At 47.2% G+C, this 20,934-nt stretch overlaps 5 protein-coding genes across 5 annotated transcripts; 2 read left to right on the forward strand and 3 right to left on the reverse strand.

Annotated features, from left to right (window-relative positions):
- Positions 1 to 27: 27 nt before the first annotated feature.
- On the reverse strand, positions 28 to 1,761 carry VFPPC_06350 (family S53 protease-like protein; the record flags this gene model as incomplete). Its single annotated transcript, XM_018285397.1, has 1 exon — positions 28 to 1,761. One exon carries the CDS (start codon positions 1,759 to 1,761, stop codon positions 28 to 30), a length of 1,734 nt encoding a protein of 577 aa, XP_018142517.1.
- A 5,903-nt stretch (positions 1,762 to 7,664) lies between these two features.
- VFPPC_06351 (SPX domain-containing protein) lies at positions 7,665 to 8,859 on the reverse strand (the record flags this gene model as incomplete). Its single annotated transcript, XM_018285398.1, has 3 exons — positions 7,665 to 8,111; positions 8,181 to 8,377; positions 8,457 to 8,859. 3 exons carry the CDS (start codon positions 8,857 to 8,859, stop codon positions 7,665 to 7,667), a joined length of 1,047 nt encoding a protein of 348 aa, XP_018142518.1.
- A 2,714-nt stretch (positions 8,860 to 11,573) lies between these two features.
- Positions 11,574 to 13,521, forward strand: VFPPC_06353 (cation transporter; the record flags this gene model as incomplete). Its single annotated transcript, XM_018285400.1, has 2 exons — positions 11,574 to 12,831; positions 12,911 to 13,521. 2 exons carry the CDS (start codon positions 11,574 to 11,576, stop codon positions 13,519 to 13,521), a joined length of 1,869 nt encoding a protein of 622 aa, XP_018142520.1.
- A 654-nt stretch (positions 13,522 to 14,175) lies between these two features.
- Positions 14,176 to 14,484, forward strand: VFPPC_16316 (hypothetical protein; the record flags this gene model as incomplete). The annotated part of the gene is made up of 1 exon (XM_018294069.1): positions 14,176 to 14,484. The coding sequence occupies one exon, from the start codon at positions 14,176 to 14,178 to the stop codon at positions 14,482 to 14,484; it is 309 nt and encodes a 102-aa protein (XP_018142521.1).
- A 4,050-nt stretch (positions 14,485 to 18,534) lies between these two features.
- VFPPC_06356 (ankyrin repeat and SAM domain-containing protein 6) lies at positions 18,535 to 20,346 on the reverse strand (the record flags this gene model as incomplete). The annotated part of the gene is made up of 1 exon (XM_018285402.2): positions 18,535 to 20,346. The coding sequence occupies one exon, from the start codon at positions 20,344 to 20,346 to the stop codon at positions 18,535 to 18,537; it is 1,812 nt and encodes a 603-aa protein (XP_018142523.2).
- Between the last annotated feature and the right edge of the window lie 588 nt (positions 20,347 to 20,934).

A 20,934-nucleotide genomic window follows, 5' to 3' on the forward strand; every position in this document is an offset into this window, starting at 1 on the left:
TGTGTGTGGTGCGAAGTCTTCCAACCTCTACTGCAAAGCCTGTCTGAGCTTAGAGAAATTAGGTGTTCCCAAACCAGTCGTGGGATCCCAACCTTGGGCAGCAGGGAAGCCATACGTCCCACAGCCCCGGTTGTTTCCAGCAGTAATATCCTTAAAGGCTGATCGACCCTTGGAGTACAGAAGGGGGTTGAGGAATCCAAGGGTAGATTTACCCTGGCTGATACGCTGGTCGTTGATAAGAGAAACAAGAGATGCCCAAGCAGGGGAGGACGCAGAAGTACCGTAGACACCAGACTCAACACCACCGTTGATAACAATGTCGTAGTACTCACCAATCAGAGCGACATCAGGGTAACCACGTCCGTTGGCGTTGTAGTACCCGTCATAGCTCGAGTCAAGGTTGTTTCTAGCATAGGACGAAGTGTCATTGGATTGCCAAGTAGGAGCATTGAAGTACCATGAGTAACCGCCACCAGTAGAGCCGCCACGGTCAAATGTAGCAGCAATTTCACCCCCGTTACTGAACTGGGTTGAACCAACAGAGGTAATATATGGGCACGAAGCAGGGAAGAGGGCGTAAAATCCCTGGTTGCAGTTCTGCTCGCCATTGCCACCAACACCAAAGTCGCCAGACGAGAAGAAGATGGAAACTCCTCGGGAGCCAGCCTTCATAAACTCATTGCAGATACGGTCAAGGTAGTTAGATGTAAGTCCTTGCTCTTCCTGGCCATAAGACGTGGACACAGAAGTCGGTGGGCTGGACGCCGAGTTGAGGTAGTTACCAAAGTTGACAAGCTCATCGCCAAATGGCTCCGTGTTGGGGTTTCCAGTAACAGGACCAACAGCGAGGTAAGAAACAGGGTTGGGGTATCCCACAGACAGTGCAATTTGGGTATCAAGGTTACCCTCCAAGGTGGCGTCGTTAGGGTTGTTGGTGAATCCAGCAATGGAGACATCCTTGAAGTTGGTACCCTTGGCAGCAGGCTGATACTGGCTCAAATATTGAGCAGCATCATTGTGGCTGGCAGAATACTCGATAAAGCCGGTTACAGCAAGGCTTGCCTTTCCCTTTGCAGTGTAGTCAACGTTGTAGTAACTACGAATGCAAGAGGGGGTAATATGCTGAGAGTTGCAGCCACTTTGTCTTTTGGTCTTGCCAGAATCGGACTTAAAGTTCTTGTCGACCTGAGCACCCATATGGCGGTGGAAAGAGGTCGTAGGCTGAATGGTGTCGACATGGTCGTGAAGAGCCTTAGGGATCGAGTACTGAGTAGTACGCGCCATGGACTGACCAGTGGCGCCATTGGTGTACATTTCATACTTGGAGTTGAGCATCTTCTCAGCTTGGCTAATTGGAACGTTGACTTCCAGCCAGTCGGGCGTGGGCTGGTTCATAGCGCTATCCTTGATACCGAAGGATGACAGCCAAGTCTTGACAGACTTGACGCTTTCTTCAGAGGGGGAAGTAAAGGCCTCGAGCTCATCTTTGGAAAGCCACTTTCCGTAGTTGGCGCTCTTGGGGTCCGAGATGTCAAGAAGTTTCTTTTGTAGGCCACCCATGTTCTTCTGCTTGAGACCGATTTGCATCTTCATCATAACATTAGGGTGGGGAGTGCCAGATGACTTCCACTGAGAGGGGATATTGATTTTCTCCATGAGAGAGGAAGGGCCAAGCTGGGCAGTGGCACCAACGCTCAGAGGTGTAGCCTCAGCGAAGGCGGCAATCAATGCCACAACGGTGGTGTAAGTGAGTAGGACCATGGTGACGATGCGGATCAAGTGCCTTGAGGCTTTAGAGCTTGTGAATTGAAGGCTGGATGTGATACTTTAAATTATTCAGTGGGATTCTAATCCATATTATATACATGGCGTTTCTCAGCATGTTCATAGCATCGTGATATCATAGCACGAGGACCGATCGCGGACTGCATGGTCATTCATTTCCACCTTCCCAAATCTATCAGAAATACCAAAGTCAAGTGTTGGCTGACTGACCATGTTAGACCAAAATCGACAGGAGCACGTTGTTCTTCAAACTACGATATCTCCGAAGTCGATCAGCTTCCCATTGAAGACACTCATGCACCCACGTGCTGGCTTGGATCGGACAACACCATGCGGTATACGCTGCGAAAAGGTGAGGTTCTCACACTGTCTATCTAGGTACGTTAATTACTGTTGCTGTAATTCGCCACCGTCCAAGATCTAATAGTTTGGACTAGGAAGGGGATCGGCGTTACATCCTAGCTTCATGAAGAAGTTAGGATCTGAGTCTAGTAATGCCCACAGAGGTGTGGCGCTTGGACGGATGATGAGATTTGGTCCACATGGTGTATGAGTCGTCACGCGGGAGATAAACTTAGACACCATTGCATTCGGTATATCTCCTTCAGTTGCTCTACCGTATCTAAATTTACTCGGCCGTTGGCCATCAACCCCACTTGATGTAATCGCTAAACGCCGTAGTTGAGAGCATGCTGGGAACTTTTTGTTCCACGGACATTGGGAATGTTTTGAAGAATCATCCTTCTATGTGTGTGACAACTTCATGTACTTCCCGAAACAGAAGTTGAGGTTATGGCGCCTCCGATATTGCGCCGATGTTGCTGGGATCATGACCTCGGGCAAGAACCAGCAGCATGAAGAGCGGGAAATTGCAGGCCCAGCCTCGGCAATTTGAGCCGATACTGCTTTCGATGATACCTCTCCCGTCTGGCCCTGGCCTTTGTCACGTAATCTTCGATCCAGGGGCAATAGGACCTCGACCTTCCTGTTCATCGCTGGGGGATGAGGCTCTGTGAAGAGGATGCATACCCCTCTGAGGACTCCGCCACTAATCTCCGGGATTTCTATGATCGCAGTGCACCTTGTCACATTCATATAAGTCATATCTCCATTCCTGTTACACTAGGAGGATGACCTACTGCGGCTTTAGATACTCCTTGCACCCCGGCAGGATCTTCAGCTACTATCCAACCGTATCGCACTGTATTTATGAGCATCATAGCCCTTATAGGAGTTTAACACGGACGGGATCATCCGTCAAGCGTCTATTGCTCTCTTTTCTTCCACGAATCACCGCAAGGTGGAATACAGTCGTTCCATTCACCTCCAATGATATACACCACCATTCTCTTTTCAAGACGTTATTTAGTTAGTTTCGATAGCCTTTCAGCATGCTTACTTTCCCCCTGGGGTATCGGCGCATTTCCAGCCCTGCAATGCAAGCCACCACCGACCAACCCGCGCCGGCGCACTGGCCCCGGGAGACTAAACCAGACCAGGCAGGAAGTTTGAATCAATCATTACACTATGATCATGACTATATCCCCCAGCAGCAGGAGGAAGCAAGCGTTTTGCTCAACCTTGAAAAATGCTAGCGTTTCACGCCGCAACTACCGCAAGCGTCTTGGCTTGCGATGCCGTGATTGCCGAGTAGCGCGTTCTTAGGATGAGATAATAAGCACCTCCTTGGAACTTGTGCCAGTGTAGGCTGATTTGCTTTAGAGGTTTCTTGAAACTTTTGGTCATAGAAATCAGGGCTAGTTTCTGTTGGAGGAAGGTGGACCTAAATGTCGGACAGCTTGCTTCTCTACGTAGTTCGTGATGTGGTTGAGCTACTAGCGGGCTTGTCCAACTCTGACCTCTTTTTACCTACTCCCTCCAAATTGAGACAAAATGTTCCATATACACTTTACCTGCTGATTACGCAAGTGATGTTTCCCAGAAGACAAATCTCCTTCTTCGAGTTACGAGGAAAGAAGGCAGTGTTGCCGTTTGCCATTGGTACAGCCCTAACACTCTAGGAAAAAAGCTGAGCTACAAACTGTCTCTCGACTGAAAACTGTTCCGAAATTGCTCTGCACCGCAGCTGGTGAGATCATTGCTGAGATTCATTATGATTTCAAGACTCTCAATGGCACAATGGTGATGTCAGTCACACAAAGCAGCGCCTTTCAGCCACCCCTTACTACAACAGATGGTTCACACACGTTAGCGTTCTGTGGATAGATTTAGCAACCTACAGTGAGCCCGAAATCGTGTACTCTTCCTTTTCCATCGAACAAACTACCCCTAGTCACATAAAGCTAGATCACTGAGGTTGAGATTTCATGTATTAGGGAGGACAAAGGGAGCGAGTGCTTATCTTTCTTAAGTCGCACTGTCATCGAATTATATCAGATTAAGATGCTAAAGAAGCTGAGAATATACCTACTTGCAACAAGAGTCTCGTAGAGGTGTTGAAGATTTTCTAGTTATCCTACAAATAGTCCTTTTCTTTTAAGCTTTGCTTTGGGGCACCCGGTTTGTCGGCTGCCTCAAACCTCTTGCCTCCAGGTAATTAAGTTCAACAATCCCTTCTTCAAGAAGAAATATTCACACGCGCCCCAGTACCTGTGACCAGACTATTGCCGAAAACTAAATTACAAGATACCAAGCCATAGCCATGAGGGGTTTCCAATGTAGCGGAGTGAGGGCATGATTTCTTGTATATTCAATTGCTTGATAGTAACTAGGGACCCATCCTAAGATGCGACTCCATTGCAACGTAAACAAAACACCATCTAGCATGGCATCAGCTCAAAGGCGCTCACAGTGTAATTCTGATACCCGTCAGCGGGATGTGCAGGTCATATTTCTTGTAAACCGTAGGTCTACAGTTATCAAGGGCGGCTTGTGCGGACAAAAGGTATTTAGGACCACCTTCCGCCAACACAGCCAGTGAAGAACAAAGGAAAAATTAGCATGGAGATGCCGTGATAGAAAGCGTCGCCTAATGGTGAAGGCAAATCTTCTCGAAAAACGAGCTTGCCTTCGCCAGCTTAACAAATTTATTAAAGTCTTTGCCTATTGCTCGGTTGATCACCGCGGTCAGTAAGGGTGCAAGCCTCATCCGGTAACGCGGTTAGATCTTCCTGCGGTGGGAGGGGTAAGTAGGCGCCTTCCGTCAACCACAGCTACATGTCAGCTGTGCGTTGTTGTGGTAAAGTCTTTTATGGTAGTCAGCAAAGTCGCCATAATGGGTTTTCGCTGCGAGCAGGTGATAGAGGGTTATGCGTGGGAAAGATAGCTCCAGTGGGCAGCCTCCAGGGAATTAAAGGTTCAGAGTTTTATACCTGTTAGGGGCAGAAGCATCCTGCTTTCGCCAGCGCGTCAGCCTGCTCGTTTCGGTTGAAAATGTGATTCTTCAAGTGTACTTAGTCTTCAGATATCTAGAGAGATCAGATGGACCTCTTTATAGGTACAAGCAAGCTGCCTGTAGCTTGCTTTTGTTGCGTTATAACACTACTGATATATTGTGATGTTTAATCCCTTGATAATTGCTTTTGGTAGCTTTAGCCTCTATTTAGTAGCTGCAAGTGCTATATTAGAGCTGCTGACATTATCCCCGTTAACACTTATATACATATAGGTTGTCCCTGCCTGCATAGGCAGCCATGCCACAGACTCTATCATGGCACATATGCCTAATCTCGTCACCTGCCGTTTAGAAACAACTGTTTCCAGGTATCTTGGAGTGTCCGGGTATCCAGCGGACTTTAGTCTGTCTGTGAGTCTTAACCAAGGCTTTATATACTGCCTACCAACACCACAATGCCGAACCCACCAGCACCCCGAGGCGGTACAAAAGTTACACTGTCGGGGTCATCTGCGCCATTAGCTTAGAGATAAGCGCCGTCCGCTACATGCTAAATCGTGAATATCCCCGCCATCCCTCCAGGCAGCTAATCTCTTAGATTTTAACTACGTGTTCCGCGCGATATATCTAAATAGAGGGCTATAGTGTACAAGTGCCTTCTCTGTTTCTGGTCGAATTTGAAATAAGACTCATTATACCGTCTTTTACGTGGTGGAAAAGGACTCGCTATAGACGGGGAGGTAAACAGCAGCATCCTGACTAGTCCGGATATTGATTCTAAACTAACCGATTAACTAAGTATTAACAAATAACTGGCCAAGATAGAATAAAACAATGCTCCTGGGCTATATCCCCAGTGGTTTATCATGTCTGTATATTAGATATTATATCAGGCTAGGCAAGTCTGGGGACATAGGTGGAAGTTAAGTTTTCTTATTGCTAATCAGGTATGTTATCGCCTGTTATGCCACAAAATCGTATTAAAGCTCCAGCCTGCTGCCAACTTTTCATCATGTGACGCGCCGGTTGCGGAGCAAAACCGGGCCTTTAAGGGTTAGGTTAAGCAGTTCGGACAGGGAACGGCTTAATTCTCAGAAGCAAGAAACGGACGCTCTTGTATGTTTAGTTAAATGCTGCATAGCTGCTTACGCGGCTGGGACAGTCGATGAAAGAGAGGTCAAGATTCAGCAGCATCATCAGCAGCAGCAGCATCAGCAGCAGCAGCATCACCAGTATCATCACCAGCATATCATCGTCACCAGCAACACGCTTTCTCTACCCCCTAGGTCAGTAATAAATCCGTTGGGAGGCAGCCTATAGGTAGTTATTTATATCCCAAAATAACGCTAGGCGTTTATAACACAAAATGTAACCTCTTAACCTAATCTTGAGAATCTGTATAAAAGAGAGGCCGCAGAAGCGGTTATCTGCTAACCTAAGAGCTTATTCCACGGTAAAGACAGAAGTATAAAAAGGTAGCACGCTGCTCTCCTCTACGTTCTTTAACTTTTTATTATTTATAAGTTTTCTTTAAACACTAAGCCTACCAAAATAGATCTTAATAGCTTAAGCTATTTAGAACTTTTGCTTTAATTAATTAAAAAGCTTTAGCAAACGCTAAACATCTTGCAAGGCGATCAACCGATTAATACAGCTATCTTGCTATCTGAGGATTTACTATTATAGCCTATTGATATGCCTTTCCCACTTTACCTGCTTAATACCGGCCGCCTTACCACTGCCTTTTGTTGGCTAAGAGACACTAATTCTCCTTTAGCACCTGACAAAAAGCTAGCTCTTAAACGTGTTTAATAGTTTAAAGATAACTGCTTAGAAGTCGCAGGCGTCGTTAAAATAAGCCTATTTAAAGAGGGCACTTAAGGCACCTTAGGATTATTCTCTCTATAGATTGCTGTCGCAGGGCAGCTTTTTTAAGTCTTGTCTAATACTACCACAGGAGATAAAGCTCTTAATAGTGTGATAACTGTGGATACTCCCAGCGATATATTGGATTTCTTAGACTTTGTTAATTTTAAAACTAATGATATTTCGCTTATATCGTCGGAAGCTTAAGCCTTGGGGACCCTTACATCTTTAGAACCACAGGCAATCGCTATTCACTATGGGGCGGTGTCGATACTGCAACGCCATACGATGAGAGGTTGTCGTTGTGGCGGACGAGTGGCAGCAATCTGGCAGAATTTAGTACGTACCGCCTGCACTAACAAATCTGATTTGGGCCAATAGGAGTCTGGTGTGTAAAAAAGTGTAGCGCCCGTATCAATTTGATGTAGCGTCCCTATCAATCGCCTTTGTGAAATTTATTCGATTAATGTAAAGTTAGCCTACGACTGAATTAAGTACGCAAAGCACAAGATCACTAATGGCGAAATTATTGTTGAGATGAGTGTTCTGGTCATCACTCTTCACATAGGCAAATCTGTGGGGGAATCATATGACTGTCATCTTTAATGAATACCTCACTTTATGAATATTGTGTAAATAGCTTCAGTCGGAGTTTCCTCTAGGAATCTCCTTCTCCCCTTGTGATCAATCGCTTTATCCAAGCCACAATCGACTTGGTTCGTGCCGTTATACCGTCACAAAATCCGGGGAAACCAGTATCCCCTGTAGGGCTAGTATATATGACATAGACACCTTCGAGGCCCCCTCTTTCACTGCCATTGTCGTATTCGTTCCAGTATTTTACCGATGAATCCATTTGTGAAGGGGAAAGTGGCTCAAAGTCAACCTGTCGAGGGTTGGGCGACCCTGGCGATTCTGGCATCACTGGTTCAATAGATTCGGGTGAGCTGCGTTTGCTAAAGTGAGGCGTTGCCGCCTGCAGATCAGCAAGAATTTCATCATGTCTGTTGTGAAGGTGTTCGAAAGTGCGTTTGGTAAAACTCTTGGCGTTATTAAGAACGATTTCACTAAATCGAGAGGACAACATCTTTGAGCCTGTCCATTTCTATATTGACCAGATATGTTAGTGAGTGTGGATCAAGTATAACTCTCAGTTACATGCTTTCCATCTGACCTTGTGTTTCTTGAGAATCTTTCTAAAACCAACGACTTGGGCATTAGCAAAGCGCGACAAGGCTTGAATTTCCTCTCCGCAGCGCAGTACTTCCCGTTCGTACTTGGTAAACCTTCGTTGCCGCTTTAGAGACAGCGAATCAGCGTCTCCGTCAGAGTATTTGGCAACCCAACGCTGAGTCTTCGTGGCAAAGTGTTCTGTTGCAAAAGATCTTATGTCAGTGAAATGCTACACCACCTGCGGAGTATATCTGGGCCAAACGGCTGCGCGACCAACCTAACCGCCTTGAAATTTCACCTGCTTTGCTGGTAATAAACAGATCTATACGATAATGTTGGCAGCATAATTCGGTATATAGACCGTCTTCAAAATTTTGCAAAGCAGTATCCTGGCGGCCAGGAATGGTAATGGCCGTAGCCTGGTCGTGCGTAGTATATACTTTAATCTCATGCTTAAGAGAGTTGTAGTCGAGGTTGTCTGAGCTAGGGGCGCACAGGAGCAAGAGCGTTAGTGTGAAATGCACCTCGTACGTAAGTGTCGAAGTGTTCGGCAGATGATGCGTGGGAAAAGCTCCGGGAGCCGTGCTAGCTGCATCTGCCATGCAGCACGAAGATTCGTGCAACTTACGGACGCTCCATTCCGGAACAGATTCGTGTTCCAACCGCTGCCCGTATTTCATACTTTGGTAGCTGAAGGTTCAAGGACATATATGAAACAGAGAGTGGAGATATTGCGTCCAACGTGCTGCCGAAGGTTTGCGCTGGTACGACCTTGCTGGTGCCAGGACTATGGAATGGGCGTTGTAGCAGTACAATAGAGGGGCGTCCTGATCTGCTCGGTTGATTTACTGGCCGAAGAAGTGCCTACTTAGAAACGAAGGCAGGGTAATTACTAGGGAAAGAAAACAATATACACGGGGCTGTGGATAAGCGAGCGTAATATAGGTATGTTTGATTGTGATCGGGCTTGTATGGCGGGCAATCGGCAGGACGGTGGATTCAGCCGCCGACACGCCAACAATGGGTATAGGTAGTTCGGTAGAGAATGGAAGGCACAGTCAAATGGTCCTGGTTTAGGGCTAAGAGTTAAAAAGTATAGATGCAAGTAGGTGCAAGCCAGTCAATCCCAGTCAATCTCCAGGGGGGTCAAAGACTTATCAATAGATAGGAATATAGGGATGGAATGAAGAGAACCAGAAGAGGAAGGTGGCTAGGAAGCCAGCGGAGGCAGTCCCGATGGGAAAACGACAAGAACAACCTTGGAGTCGATTATCGAAGCCGAAGAAGGTATCAGACTCAAGAGCTCTAGCTTGGATCGGGAACGTTGGTTATATCCCTGCATGTAGGGGACTTTGTCCGTCGTCGAGCTCTTGGAGCCCCAAGCGAAGGCTCACAAAGGTCTCCAGTGTCTGATTTGCGGTCTGTTGTTCTGCCTTCGCCGGCGCTCACTGCAGCCTCCACTGACTATGGAGTAGTTCATGCCGTAAACCATTCACTATAAGCCCTGATTGGTGATTCAGTGGTGGTGATAACGAAAAACATATACTTTTTGTCACTTTTCTCGACCTAACGCCGAGTGAACGGAATAAGGGGAGTGGAATAAGGCCTCCCAAAATCTGGTCCTTTAGTATTGCAAGGCTTCTAGAATACGCCCAGAAGTAACCAAGATGGGAGCTTAGCCGAGGCCGAATGAACTGTATTGTGACCGTCACACGTATTATCTGACGAGCTGCATTGCGCTGGATGGGATGCAGAGGGGTTCGGAGCACAGTTTCGTCTGGTCTAGACCGCCAACAGTCGGTCCACATCTTGAGACCAGGGTCGCAACGGGATCCCATCCCGTTCTGACCATGTTGGTCTAAAATTCAGCCACCCGCCGCCACCCGCCGCTCTAACTCGGATCCATGCATAGCTGATGGTTATTTTCCATCACGACCAGTCCCACCTTGGTCTCAAGATATCGTCAGACCAGACCCAGTCATGGCGGTCTATAGCAGACCATTCCGATCACTGCGACGGAGAAGAGTTGGATTTGCTCAGATTGGCAGTCTGTCGACTTCGGCTACTTTTTCCGGCATCCGTGCATGTGCTGTCGTCCTGCGAGAGGAAGGAGAAGTACGGGCTGGAGAAGCACTGGGGGCCATGGCGAGTGTAATTAAGATCGAGAGAGTGAGCTTCATTTTGTTATACTATAGGTCTTCATATTAATGAGAGAGAGATCGTGGTACCAAATAAAATTAGAAATGGGATAATTGTGATGGCTAGTGATGTTGACGTAGAATATGTATTCGAAGCACAGAAACGACGCCGTTGCCCGGGCGGCAAGTAGTGGGTTCTTACGAGTATATTCAGACGAGACAACTAATAAATGGCAACTTCTATTCTGGCTCTTCTTATAGTAACAGAAACAGCATTACCAAAAGGAGTATTCTGTAAAATGTACTCAATTGCAGTGTAAGGAGCTCGCATTATATTGTATAGCAATCGGGTTTTACTCAAGCGACCCATAGCTGCCTCTATAAAACGCTCACGTATATAATGGAGACAGAATAGCGCATAGAACTATAAAAACGGAATATCCCGCAGGATGAAGTGCCTGGCCGTAGCGGGTAAGGGGGAATGGTTCCCATCGAGTCCGGCCTCTCCTGATCAGGTTAATATGTCCGTAAATGTTAGTTGCATCGGTTAAGACTTGCAGCTAGAGCCGTAACAAGCCATGTCCAGCGGGCACCTTCCGTCTAAACGCTCCAATAGAGACGTTAAGGCCATAAATACACATGCCTATTGTTATCGCTCTTACTATTCCTAAACGATATTGTGCATCACAACAGAGCCTTGGCCTTAATAACATTGCAGGGGTGTGGTAACGTGAAATCTCTTGATTAGTGACACTCCTTTTCTTATTTATTACTAGGATACTAATCCCATAACACCAATAGAATTACGTGTCCAGGCCGCCAAAAATCACGGCCATCAAACAGTCAGCCATTGTGACCACATGTCAAGCATCTTCTGAGGCTCGATATCAGCCAACTATTGGGAACATTATAGATCCGTTGCACTTGCCGTTGACATGTCGGGCTCGCGATAAGTCATCTACAAGTTGGCTTTGTCTCCTGTCACACTATACGACTTGTTCGCATAACCGGACAACAATCGGGCAGAAGATCTCCTATGAATTAGGTAATGAGAGACTCTTTCTGTTTTCTATCTAAGAGCAAAATTATGCGAGATTAAATACGTATTAGAGTACTAATGCCTACGAAGCAGTATTATAATTTGCTATTGCCACTTTGCCACAGTCGCATGTTTGCTGAGGCAGCATTATCTGACAATAGCATATTGTGCTTACTTTGAATGAGCGACCTGATCTTGACATCCCCACAGCCACAACATGCAGCGAAGGCAAGGGCCGGGTGGCGCTCAGCCGGTCCGGTCTCGCCGGGGCGTGGTCAGACTTGGCATATCCCATATCGACTTCATATCAATCCACTATGTCTACTTCATCATTGTACCTTTACTCTGTTCCATCATTTTCTGGGCGTCATCGGACCCGGAGTTCAGCATCAGCTATACGGACAGTTTATTTTTGGTTGTGTCAGCTATTACCGAGGCCGGGCTCAATACCGTCGACCTCAGCAGGTTGACGACGTGGCAGCAAATCTTGCTGTGCCTTTTGATTCTATTCGGCAGCGCTATATGGGTGTCAATATGGCTCATTGTGGCTAGAAGACGTTCGATTCGACGACTGTTGGAAACAGATTGCCTTAATCGGCTTGGGAATATCCGGCGGGAGGAAGGGCAACGTGTGGAAGACTCCAGCCAGCACGCTGCCGAGAGGAGCGTCAATGTGTTTGAGATCTGCAACAGCGACGGACTATGGCTGAGGCAGGAGTCAGTAAGCAGGAATGCGACATGCGACGTTGCAACTGGAATAACTCAACCCACAATTACACCAGGGACGACAGCCTCCAAGGAAGCCAGTGAATGCATCGGACCTGATTGTAGTCCACTTGATTTTTTGACCAACAAGAGCGTTGACGGGAGGGGCCACTTCATCAATCTCACTAGCGAAGAGAGGCTACATGTTCTTGGCATCGAGCATGACGCTTTGACATTGCTGTCTCTTGTCGTGCCGCTGTATTTCATCCTATGGCAACTTCTTGGCTGTCTCGGGCTCGGCGCCTGGATTGCCAATAACCTCCCCGGTCCAGCTGTGGCAAATGGCATTAACCCTTGGTGGCTGGGCATATTTAACGGAGTCTCTGCATTCAACAACTCGGGCATGTCGCTCCTCGATGCGAATGTAGTTCCTTATCAAGGAGCCTACTATGTGCTCATTACCATGAGCCTGCTGATTCTTGTAGGAAACACAGCATACCCTATCATCCTTCGGCTCATATTCTGGGTCTCCTTACACGGTTTAAGATTATTGTCAGCTAAACCTCGTGTTACCAAGTGGAAATTAACCGTTGAGTATATTCTAAGGTATCCCAGACGAGTGTCCACGAATTTATTTCCAGCATGTCACACGTGGTGGCTGGTGTTTATGGTTCTATTACTCAATGGAATAGACTGGGCCGCGTTTGAACTTTTAAATATCGGGAATCCTGTGATTACAGCGATACCTGTGGGGCCCCGTCTCTTAGACGGCCTCTTCCAAGCGTTTGGTGAGTGACCCTCCTACACCCAAGTTGTTGGCTTTTTGTTACTGACGTTTCTATTCTTTAGCCGTTCGATCCGGAGGCTTCTATGTAGTCCCAATCGCCAAATTACACATTGGCCTTCTCGTATTATATGTTATCATGATGTATATTTCAGCATTCCCGGTCATCATCACCATGCGCCACTCAAATATCTACGCAGAGCGCTCCATAGGCACCTACACCACGAACGCCCAAGAATCGGATATCAATGGTTCATCAACTCAAGACGGTACAGCGACGGAATCTGGAAGCCTGTTCATCTCACAGCAAATCAAAGGCCAACTGGCACGTGACATCTGGTTACTCGCTCTCGCCATCTTCATCATTTCCGTGATTGAAGCGTCACATTTTAGAGAGGATCCAGTTTCATATAGCGTCTTTAACATTATATTCGAGGTTGTTTCGGCGTATGGATGTGTTGGCATATCTGTTGGTCTGCCGTCAGTGAATTACAGCTTTTGTGGCGGCTGGCATAGTGGCAGCAAGTTGGTGCTCTGCCTTGTTATGTTGGGGGGTCGGCATAGAGGTTTACCGGCTGCTATGGATCATGCGGTACGCCTGGCTGGGAAACACTTGCATTGGGAAGAGCAAGAGGATGGTATGGTTGGACGAATAGTTTCACCGAATTGGTGTTAAGAGGCAGCCAGCTGCGATATATTCTTGTCTTGTTCCACTTCTCTAGAGTCTAGACAGCCAAGGACGAAAGAGCGCGACCAGGTCTTAGAGAGCAAGACGTCAACAAGGGCGGCCACCCTTTAATTTTGCGGAGGCCGGGAAGGGAGGCGAGAGCGCAAGCCGTGCCACCATCGGACTCAGTCCGTTACATCATCCACTAAGTCAACTAGAGGAGCAAGTATTATACACTTACTTCCGGATACAAACACTTGCATACCAATACTTATAATGAAGTTAAGATGGCACATGGAAAAAAAAAACACGGAACATGCCGTAGCATAAGGCACGGCACCTAGCTGCAGTAGGTAAGGAGAATGGTTGCCATCCGAGTCTGGCCCTATCCCCATTAGGCTAAAATATCCGAAAATATTGGTTACATCGGTAAAGACTTGCAATCTAGAGGAGCCAACAACAGCCGAGTTAAGTAGGCACCTTTCGTTTAAGCGCTCCAATAGACGAATTAGGGCCGAGATATCAGCAAACTATCGGTAGCATCGTACGTCAATTATCTTGCCATTGACACGCCATGCTCAAGATAACATATCCGTGAGTCGGCTTTGTTCAGTTCAGTTCAGTTCTTTATCTACCACATTCATGGCCTCACCTGCTTCCAGCATGTTGTCTGCCCTCCTGTTCATTGCCACTGACCTTGTCGCCACTGCTCTGCTCTCTAGTTTGCTAACGCCAGCTTTTGCCGGGATGGCGAATTGCATTGATGGAGGTAGCAGAGGTATATGGGATATACCCTTGTCACTTACTGACTTTAATGTCATTGTTGCCTTGTTGGGCGGCTTTATTTCGTTATTTGGTTTGGTGTCGTATCTCTTAAAGGAGAACTACTACCTATCTGAGGCTCGTGAGTCCTTTCTTACTCATACCTTTCTTTCATTTCTCCAATTGAGCAAGCAAAATCTAGCCCCCTAAAGCTCGTTTCTTTTTGTGAGTTGGGGCCACGGTATGGATGCATGACTGCTGTGCGGGAACATGCGGGCTTAGTCGGAGCAAGAGGCGGGGAACCTTGTATCACCTTTTGTTTTGCGGACCGAATAATTGTACCATGTGCTTTGAAAAAACTGACTCCGTGGTGCAGTTATATCGCTCTTGGTGGGTGTGGCCTGTGGTCCATACGGTGCTGACTGGATCCGACCATGGTCTTATGCCGCCTGCCACCGAGATGAGCTCACCGACGCCAAATGCGAAGATCGGCTGAATGCCATCACGTTCAACTTTTCCAGATTAGTTCTTGGTGTGCAGCTGGTTCTGGCCGGCGTCCAGTTACCCAGTAAATACCTCTGGAAAGAGTTAAAGCCCGTGTTGTTACTTGTTGGCCCTGGCATGGCGTGCATGTGGATGGCTACAAGTCTCCTCGTTTGGGGCCTCGTCGGCACACCTAGCTTCTTGCATGCCCTTGCTGTCGGGGCATGCGTTACTCCTACAGACCCCGTCCTGTCCGCTGTTATCGTCAAGGGAAAATATGCAGACCACAACATCCCAAAGGATCTACAGGATCTCATTGTCGCTGAATCCGGAATTAACGATGGCTTAGGATACCCCTTCTTGTTCTTTGCTCTATACTTAATTAAATACATTGGAGCGGGTGCAACTGAAGGCGGTATCGCCGATGCCATAGGCCTCTGGTTTGCCTTCACATGGGGATACACCATCATACTCAGCGTTATCTACGGCGCGGCGGTAGGGTGGGTAGCCAAAGAACTACTTCACTTTGCCGAAAACCGCAACTACGTCGACCGCGAGAGCTTTCTCGTCTTTGCTGTCGCCTTGGCTCTATTTGTTCTAGGTACCTGTGGCATAATTGGCACAGACGATGTGTTGGCATGCTTTATTGCCGGAAATACATTCACGTGGGACGATTGGTTCCGTCTCCAAACAAAGGATGACTCCCTACAACCAACAATTGACATGCTCCTCAACGTGACCGTTTTTCTATGGTATGGCGCTTGCCTCCCCTGGAACGAATTCGCGCACAACTCTATTATTCCGCTAAGCCGTATGATCCCTTTGGGTGTGTTAGTGCTGCTCTTACGCCGTCTACCGTGGGTGTTTGGTGTGCACAGGTGGATTCATCAGATTCGGCAGATTCGGCAGGCCGTTTTTGTGGGCTTCTTCGGGCCAATTGGTGTGTCAGCCATCTTCTACCTCCTCATCAGTATCGACTTCATTGAGGAGCATTTGAGCAATAAAAATGGCACTCCTAGAGCAGATGTCAAGGATCTTGCCGAGACAATCAAGATTATTGTTTGGTTCCTTGCTTTGTGCAGTATTGTAAGTTGTATTACATTGGCTTTCGGCAGCCTTTCTCATAATATACGCTGGCTGCGCTGCCGCTGCTTCCTTCATAAGAGGTCACTAACACCTTGTGCAGGTCGTTCACGGCCTGAGTATCCCCCTCGGCAGGTTAGGGTATATAGCGCCATGGATCCACCGAGTTCTCAGCGAAAGTCTCAGCGAGGGCGTGAGCACCGGGAGGCACCCTGCCCCGGCCCGTAGACGCTTCTATATCATCGACAGGTTCATGAACCGCCCGGACGATGTTGAAGCGGATGTAGCTGCGCGGGTGCGCCATGGCACGTGACCGATTGTACGGACGGGACAGGGAGTACTGCCTTCCAAGCTTAGGCAGCTGGGCCGGGAGCCCGGAGGAACACCGGCGGGGGTTCCGGTCAATGTAGGGGCTGAGAGCTTGTGTACTCGAACGGATGGCGAGGGCTGAAGCCGGAGGCGAAGACTCCGAGTTTCCGTCGCAGAATATACTATCATCCAACTCCAGTCTGTGTTCATCCTAAAGATAAACTATTGGTCTCGGTATACAATTTGGGGAGCAACCTGGAGGACTAAGTGCCTGTCGGTTATATCGCCGAGTTCGCGGCATGCGCTTGAATATACCCACATGTCTGCATGCTTCCTGGATGCCGAAACGTATTGTATGCTGGATGTGCCATCAGCCTTAGAAGTCAAGCCGCCAGTTCGTAAAAGCCGCTTACCGTAGTCTTAGGACCAACCCTTTCAAAGCACGGCTTACATGATAGGACCTGTGTTGAAAGAAAATACCATACGATAACCTGTTTATTTATTTATTTAAAATACTTCGAACCACCGTTAAGTTGCCAAGGCAAGGGGCTTAACTGCTGAATATCCAGCCCGAAGGGTTATACTTTGTATCTACAATTGAGTTTCCAGATCCAACCCCTCCAACCTGGCTTCCACCCATGACGGTAACTACAGCACTTTTATAGTTAGCCGTAAACACATCACGTAAGGAAGATACAGGTATATGCATCTTCCGTGGGCGTGTGGTTATAGAGGCTCTGACGATCGAAAGGTGCCTCAAGGAGTAAGCCCTGCAGCGACGTGACACGTGAGACCGCAAGATAGCTAATACCGGCCTGGAAGTTGCGTGTAGCGAGGTCAGTAACTATTTGATCCTTCGTTAGGCTCTGGCATTTGTGAACAGTGATAGCAAACGCCACAATTAGGGGAAACTGCGTGCGAGCGCAAGTCTCGTTGCCAACTAGGAAATCACGCGTGACTGGGAGGATGGGTAAGATTTTCCTGCCCTCGGTAGTTGTTAGATACGGCGGTCCATTGTAGTTATCGAAATCCACCATAATAACCGCTGGGGATTCTTCTCGTGGGTCGGCGCCTGCGTTCCATGTGATATCGTACACCACATTGCAATCGCGATCGCGATTTACACGACTCAACAACATCGACCCTTCAACTTTGATTGCGAATGACTTCATCAAAAATGCCGCTACAAAGCTCTCGTGTTGAGTACAGCCCTCATAAGCGTACAAGAATTTATACAAAGTATCCTTTAGACTTATCTAACCGTTTTCTCGCGTTTGAGGAGGGAATTCCTAAAGGCTCGGTATCTGGCATGGTCAAACGCTACCGCGAGCAACAAAGTGCCCGCAGCCAACCTCGACCTGGTGCAACCCTCACAACCCAATGATAGGCTCAAAAGGGTTATTTTCCGTATTATTGAGCAAGATCCTTTTATCTCATTAACGAAGCTAGCTGCAGAGGCAGGAATTACAGTTACAACAAAGATTCTTGCAAACTGGCTTCGAAAAGAAGGTATTAAGCATAATCGAACTCTTTAGCGGCCGCTTTTGACACCTAAAGTAGCTAAAAAACGCCCTATGTTTGCCCGCTTACATGTACAAAGGCCTCCTAGTTATTGGAAGAGTTGGATCTTCGGCGATGAGACCACAATCGCGCGTAGTTAGCTATGTAGCTATGGGATTTAGCCTAGTCTATAATTACTACTAGGCTATTTAGTCTTTATTATAAAGAGTTTGTAGCGTTAAGGGATAAAGTATTATTGCGTAGTAACTAATAATAGATAGAAGAGAATGCTAGGAAACTTATAAAGCAAGCAAGAAAGGGGCTACTAATTTTATATAGTACTGCTGCCCTTTCCCCCCTCTCTCTTTCTCCTAATTATTATTAGAGCAGCTATAATAGTTTAGCAATTAGTACTATTATTAAAAACCCAAATTGTGAATATTGCTTTATAGGATAGCTAGCATTGCGCGACTATTACGCGACCTTAACAGAGGCAGCTCACCCAGGCATCTATGCATGGCTCACCCGGTCTTGACCGTCTGGCCTGAGCCAAATCCGCATTTTCCTCGGAGTCTTGTGGTACCTATAGGTAATTAACGGTCATAATCTCTAACCTTCTCTCTCTCTCTCTCTCTCTCTTACTCTTACTCTTACTCTTACTCTCTCTCTTAACCCTACTTTTCCCTCTCTCTATTTATTCTAGTAGCTAGCACCCTGTGGGATAACTACTAGCTGCCTAATGATTTCTTTCCATTTAATATATCATCACCCTAGAAGACATTTAGATCATTTACAGCTAGCCTAGGCATTTTTTAATAATGCAGTACAAAAAAGTACAATATAGATACAGCACAATCCCAAGAAATACAATAAATGTAATACTATCTATGCTCGTCCTGTGACATGGGCGTCTTCAAATGTCAGTGTGAGTACCTGGTGTAAGCTCCATGTCCGCTGGAAACACCGCATTATATCATGTCTACCCGTGGTAGTCCAACTTATATACATTCGTTCGGCTTCATATTTTGATATTGAACCTTCCGTTGCTGATTGCTCGAAATGCTTTTCAAATAACTTCTTGCCTCCTAATGACCACACGTCTCCGATGACTTTTATAGCAATGTCTGAGCTCTGATCATGATGCCGATTTGGCTGCTGTATGTAGTTATCGATAATCTCCTTTCCACCGTATTTCCACTTCTTCCATACGACTTTCATCGCTTCGCTCGGTATTGGAATAACCAAGCTTTTGTTGATCCTAAAAAATTGTACAAAGTACTGCTCCCCACCTGCGTCCCATAGGAACTTGATAGCCTCGCCTTCCACAGGCGACAGAGGTTTAGTGCGATTCGACGCGGTGGAAGCATTTATCATGTTCAAACATCTTGTAGCGGCCTGAAAAAACTCACTCGTTGCATGTAACCCAGAGGCTCGCATGAGAAGAAGCTCTGCGATTGTATCCCCGAAGGTCTCGTTGAGTTTAGCGGCCTTGAACGCCTCGCTGGGAGTCGGGAGTGCGGATTTCGCGTGATCAGAAAACATCCTCATGATTTCTAGGCCTCGTGCCCTATTACCTGCGGCAGTTGTGACAGCTGCCGCAGAAACCCTCGCGTCTTCCCCTCGCTGTAAAATTCGACGAATGTTTTCCACTCCCGTGTCCAAAGCGGCATAAGTTTTGAGTGCTCGTCCGTTCAGATCCTCCAAACCAGTCAAGAATTGTTCTATTTCCATACGAGCCGAGATCTCAGCACCATATAAGTATCGGCCAGCTTCCAGAATTACGTCTTCAACAGACTTTGTGTAATCTGCAATGAGATGGGGAGTATTTTGTAAGTCTGAAGCCATTCCCAGAAGCGCAAATATCTTGTCACGGGGGTCACGCGCTTTACTTCCCCGGAATTTTTGCAATAGGTGGTAAAGGTCTCGTGTTTCATCCCACCAGGAATCTTGTCGCAGAGGCCCAGGCATTATATCCAGCACCTCCTTGCATGGAGATTTAACCGTTGCTTGAAGAAGATTAGGTGCCTGTGTGAAGACTCTCGACGAAACCGCCTGAGTGCCACAACAAATTTGAGCTGCTCTAGCATTGGCGACTTCTTGTAAGATCCACACCCTTTCAAACCAAGGTGCATTAAGAAGCTTTTCCAGACCTTTCTGCTGTAAATCGAGTAGATCCGGATATTTCTCCGCAAGGCTGCGTTGCACTGTTGACCAGAGTTGGGACCAATCGCGGCATTTTTGCTGATTAGATTGCTGTTGTAGGAGCCGAAGGGATTCCATTAAGGCTTTTGTCTCATAGTCAGCAGGGCCTAACCAGCAGATCACTTTTGTAGCCGTCTGATAAATGCGTCCCATCTGTTGGACTTGATGCCCTTGCTCGGTCTTGTTGTTCTGGTCGATGCAAATTGCGTCTATCCACAAGATCCGGTCACAATTTTCAAGACGTAGGTACTGAAGGGCGGTGTAAAGTGAATACGTGACGCCTAGTTCTTTGTTGTTTAGAGTTATTGTTTCCTCGCGCGTTGGGCTACCCCATGTGTATGATAGTGCTTTGAACGGCATGACAGACTCTGGCCGATCGAACCACGCTTCAAAGAGCTCGCCAGATATACTGGATCCATACGAACCCTTGAAAAGAATGAAAAGTCGAAATCCAGGTCGATCGAGGTCTATGGGTTTATAGGAGAAGAGTGCCATTCTGCTGACAACGCCTTTGTCAGGCTTATGGAAACTTTGTATAACGAAGATATCGGGAAGAGACTCGAGCACTGGATATGGCACTATTTCGCATTTCCAGAATACCCGCGAACTGATGCCTCTGCTTCGTTCTTCGGTTCGCTGATAATCTGCAATCTGTAGACGCCAGTGATCAGATTGGTGCTTTCAGTAGGCGGTGCGTTCGAGTTCCATGCAACGTAGTTGATGGTGTTCTTGGCGTTCAACCTACACGTGCCACGCTTTAAGCATAGAATGATATGACTTGTGTCGTACACTCAAGTATGAGTTGATTCCTGCAACTTCTCGGACTTCAGTGTTTGGGGGTTCGGTACGCACATCGTTGGCACCCAACGCAGCCCGGCGATCGTTCAGGTAGCACAACCATGTGATGGAGGGAGCAAGAAAGAAGGATTGTGTTGCAATTATGCATTCCAAGTTCAGCTGAACGCTACCATACACTCTCTCCGAAGCCACGATTGGTAGCCGATGAGGCTGATGCTGCGGCCGGACCGGTTTGGTAGGCAGCACGCAGAACGTACCTCATATGGGCTTGATGGCCAAAGCAGG

This window comes from Pochonia chlamydosporia, chromosome 5 (assembly GCF_001653235.2).
Source record: "Pochonia chlamydosporia 170 chromosome 5, whole genome shotgun sequence".
NCBI lineage: Eukaryota > Fungi > Ascomycota > Sordariomycetes > Hypocreales > Clavicipitaceae > Pochonia > Pochonia chlamydosporia.